Below are 3879 nucleotides of genomic sequence, written 5' to 3'. Positions count from 1 at the left end.
CCAACCCTGAAATCTGGAAGGGCCCCTCTCTTCAAGCTTCAGGTGACTCCATTGGAAGCAGCTGATAATGACATTCAGGCCCCACCTTCCACCAACTCCTCCCAGGCCTCCCCCAGCCCACCTCAAAGGAGCTGCCCTGGGGAATAGGAGTTAACAAGGGGTCCCCTGAAGTTCTCTAAGCAATAGGGAAGGGGTTCTTCAGGGCTGGAGCCCACCCAGCCCCTCCCACCAAGTGCCCCAGAGGGAGGGGCGCCTCTTCCCGACTGGCCTGGTCTTCCAAGGGCTCCTCAGCTATTGGGCTGGGGAGCGCCTGGTGGGGCCGCGCAGGGTCCGCAGGCAGCTCGGTGGGCGTGGCTACAGTCCCAGGCCGGTGTGGAGGCCAGGTTGAGATGTCTGGATGGGACTTCATATCACTCCCTCTGGAGGACTAGGCGAGGAAGCTGGAGCTGAGGAGGTGTGTCAGAGAGGGAACAGCGGCTCAGCCAGGAGCAAGGGGGGCTCAGCGAGGGAAGAGGACTCGCTCGTACCGGGGCATACGCGTGGGGAGTTGCGGGGCGCCGAGGTGGCCCCCGCGGACTACAGCCGTGGGCGCTACCCGCGCCGTAGTGACTCAGGGTACCTGCTCTTGCCTGCATCCGGCGCCCCGAGGCCCCCCTCCCCGACTGCCTTTTCCTCCCTGCCAAGTCCGGCCTCCAAGGGTCCTGCTTGTGAACAACGTCTCCTGTCCCCTCCGTCTCCCGCCGCTCCAGCCCTGTGCGTCCGTCACTCCCAGGTGCCTCATAAACAGAAGCGGTGGGACCACTGTCTTGGGCACGTCCGGGGCGGGGAGTGTCGGGGGCGTGTCCGGGGTGGGACGCGTCCGGGGCGGGGGGCGGGCGGAAGTGCCGGGGTCATCAAAAGGAGCTGGCCAGGCCCGGGCAGTAGGGCGGGATGAGCGCGTGGGCTGCCTGGTATGGCATCGTGCTGCTCTGGGCGCTGGGCCTGGGCCAGTGCCCTGCGGAGGAGCAGAGCTGCGGTCCGGAACGCTCTCTGCGCGGAACGGAGTCCAACGCGCGCTGCTGCTACACCTGCACCCCAAGTAAGCCCCATCGCTGGGAAGGCTGGGCGCGCCCAACTGCGAGAGGGTGAGGGGCGGGGGGCGGGGGAGGGGGCGGTCAAAGGCCCTCTTGGGAGGTAGCAAGTGGCTGGGTGCCGGCTCGAGGCTGGGCCCGGGGCAAGGGTGCGGGAGCCTCCACGGAGAAGAGTCCTGGGGTCTGGAGCCTGGCAGGGACCTCAGGGTTTGCTGTGAGACCTCAGCCTTCACCCAGGCTGCTTCCTGCCCAGCTTGGGGGTCCCAGCTCCCGACCTGACCACACCTCTGCCCCACCCTGGCCTCTGGCCTGCAGCTGTGGGTGGTGGGGCCCTGGATGTGCCAGCCAGGGGCCACAGATGGAGGGAAGCACTCCTAGAGCTTTATACCCTGCTGGCCAGGAGCTGGGAGGCAGACTCTGAGGGCCCCAAGTCTCCATGGGTTGGTGGCTGGTATGGTGGACAGCAATTCAGAGGTGGGGGCAGGCAGCAGTTTCAGGTGTCCCCTGGGCACCCAAGGGGCGTGGCAGCTGATAGCAGTGCCAGGGGTAGAAAGGGAAGGGGAGTAGGTCTCCAGGCCCAGGATCCTCAGGAAACCCCCAGATGACCGTCCAGCAGGACAAGTCCCTGGTGACAGGAGTGGAGCAGCTTCAGGGCAGTGGGGGGGTGGGGGAGCGGGGAGTGTCACACGGCCAGGAAGAACAGCTGGACAGAGCCCTTGGTCCTGGGCCCTCTGGGTGCCCTCTGCTTGTGGGGCTAACTTATCCAACTGCTGAGAAGCTGCCTTGTCTCTACAGTCAAGAAGGACTGCCCCGAGTGGAACTGCACGTGTGTCCAGCCCGAGTTCCACTGTGGAGACCCGCAGTGCATTAGCTGCAAGCACCATCCATGCCCACCAGGCCAGGAAGCAAGACCCCAAGGTGGGTTCCCAGAGGCTGCCAGAGCATCTGGGTGTGTGTGGGCAGGCGAGCAGGCATGCGTCCACGGGTGGGAGACTGGGTGCTCCAGTAGGTGGGCAACTGTGGGAGGGCTGTACCTTTGGGGAGGTGGTCCTCCCTCAGCCTGGGTGAGGGTACCAGTGCCCCCTTCCAGCTGGCTGTGAGGGCCAGCAAGGACTGTCCCAAGGGCCGTTGGCCCTCAGGCCCAGGATCTGCACCCTCCCTGTCCATTCAGCATGGAATAGCCAGCCCTGCCCCCCGTACCTTGTCTTGGGGGTGATTTACCTGTGATGGGAGGGTCCTGCTGAGAGGCAGGAGCTGGAGGGTGCATGAGTGAATGAGCACTTGAGGCAGGTGGGGAGCTGTAAGTTTGGACCAGGGCACGGGCTGGAGGGGAGGCTGCTCAGTCTGGCGTCAGCAGGGTGCCAGCCTCAGCCCCTTTTCTTTGGGACCCTGCCATGGGCCTCCTGGTCTTTGCCTGCTGCACCAGACTGGAACCCTGCAGGCTCTTCCTACTGACTCCTCCCCCCTGCCCCCACCCCGCACTGTTCCCCCTCCCACATCTACCTGGGAGATTCCCCTTCATCTACTGTCACAGCCTGTGGGTGCCCCCATTTCTACCTCTCCACAGGTGCCTAAAACAGAGTGGCTCACTGCTTTATCCCAGAATTCGTGTCCATTCTATCTGCAGACCTGTGACTTCAGAGATCTCTGTAGAATGGATGACACGGGAGGGACAGTTATTCTGCTGTGGACCCCAACCCCAGGGGCATACCCAACTGAACAACCCCACCTCATTCACCCAGCACCCCTTGCAGCCTGTCTGTCTGTCCCCAGGGAAATTTACTTTTGGCTTTGAGTGCGTTGACTGTGCTCCTGGGACCTTCTCTGAGGGCCGTGATGGCCGCTGCAAGCCAAGGGCTGAGTGAGTTCTGGGGGGCCTCTGGGGGACCCAGGGAGTCCAGACCCACTCTGGGGGGCCAGGCTGAGGGCTGAATGGTGGCTCTGGTTCCTCCCAATGCAGTAAGACCCAGGGCCCCCTAGTGACCTGGTGATCCCCGAACAGCTCAGAGGATAGCAGCCCATGTGGGGACTGCCCCGTCACTGCCTTGACAGTGCCTCTGTCTTTGTGTCCAGCTGTTCCCGGCTGGGGTTCCCCACTGTGTTCCCTGGGAACAGGACTCACAATGCTGTGTGTGGCCTGGGGCCCCCCACTGAGTCATGGCACCCCCTGACCCTGGCCCTCCTCGCTGTGGCCACCTGTATCCTTGTCCTGGTCACTGTCCAGCTGGGCCTGCACATCTGGAAGCTAAGGAGCGCACGCACATGGCACCGAGGTCAGTTGTGCCCTGGGTGGGGAGCTGGGGACCCCAGCCACCCACTGACGGCAGCCTCCTGCAGGGACACAGCGGCCCCGGGAGGTGCCAATGGCCGAGGACACCTGCAGCTACCAGTTTCCTGAGGAAGAGCGGGGGGAGCGACTGGCAGAAGAGAAGGGCCGGCTCGGGGACCTGAGGGTATGAGGTCTGGCCGTCCTTGTGAGCAGCACCAAGCAGGCCCTCCCAGGAGCTTGCCTGGGTGGGAAGAGCAGCCCTGCTTTGGTCCCAGCTCTGGGCCCAGCCCTGCTCCCTCAATGGAGGAAGTGGGTGTAGGATGGTGACAGTGACGTGTGTCCTGACCATGTGAAAGAGGCAGCCACAGTAGCAGGGCCTTGTGGTAGACAAAGACTTGGCTTTGACCACAGTCCCACCCTTGTCAGTCCTGCTGGGTGGTGTTCGAAGGCCAGAGTGCTGACCTGGGCCCAGGGGCTGTACAGTGGGCATCCTGTGCCTGGCCTGGCCAGGTGGTTGGTCAATAAACGCTTGCCAAGTTA

The 3879-nt window shown here is 63.9% G+C and overlaps 1 protein-coding gene across 2 annotated transcripts; it reads left to right on the top strand.

The window, feature by feature from the left end:
- The first annotated feature begins 904 nt into the window (after positions 1-904).
- On the top strand, positions 905-3879 carry TNFRSF18 (TNF receptor superfamily member 18). Of its 2 annotated transcripts, XM_023552171.2 has the most exons (5): positions 905-1078; positions 1866-1988; positions 2844-2931; positions 3144-3343; positions 3408-3879. In XM_023552171.2, the coding sequence occupies exons 1-5, from the start codon at positions 931-933 to the stop codon at positions 3527-3529; spliced, it is 681 nt and encodes a 226-aa protein (XP_023407939.1). In that variant the 5' UTR covers positions 905-930; the 3' UTR covers positions 3530-3879. The 2 variants fall into 2 exon arrangements, with proteins under 2 accessions (XP_023407939.1, XP_023407938.1); XM_023552170.2 differs by lacking the exons at positions 905-1078; positions 1866-1988 and having other exon boundaries at positions 1996-2931.

This window comes from Loxodonta africana, chromosome 3, assembly GCF_030014295.1.
Source record: "Loxodonta africana isolate mLoxAfr1 chromosome 3, mLoxAfr1.hap2, whole genome shotgun sequence".
In the NCBI taxonomy this organism is placed as follows: domain Eukaryota; kingdom Metazoa; phylum Chordata; class Mammalia; order Proboscidea; family Elephantidae; genus Loxodonta; species Loxodonta africana.
This window is presented reverse-complemented; position numbering and strand designations above follow the sequence as displayed.

Excerpts from the sequence above, each read along its gene's own strand:
- TNFRSF18 (XM_023552170.2), top strand. The coding sequence starts at position 2,465 with ATGGGCCTCCTGGTCTTTGCCTGCTGCACCAGACTGGAACCCTGCAGG. Across the intron at positions 2,932-3,143 it reads CGCTGCAAGCCAAGGGCTGA|CTGTTCCCGGCTGGGGTTCC; the intron begins GTGAGTTCTGGG and ends CTTTGTGTCCAG. Across the intron at positions 3,344-3,407 it reads CGCACGCACATGGCACCGAG|GGACACAGCGGCCCCGGGAG; the intron begins GTCAGTTGTGCC and ends AGCCTCCTGCAG.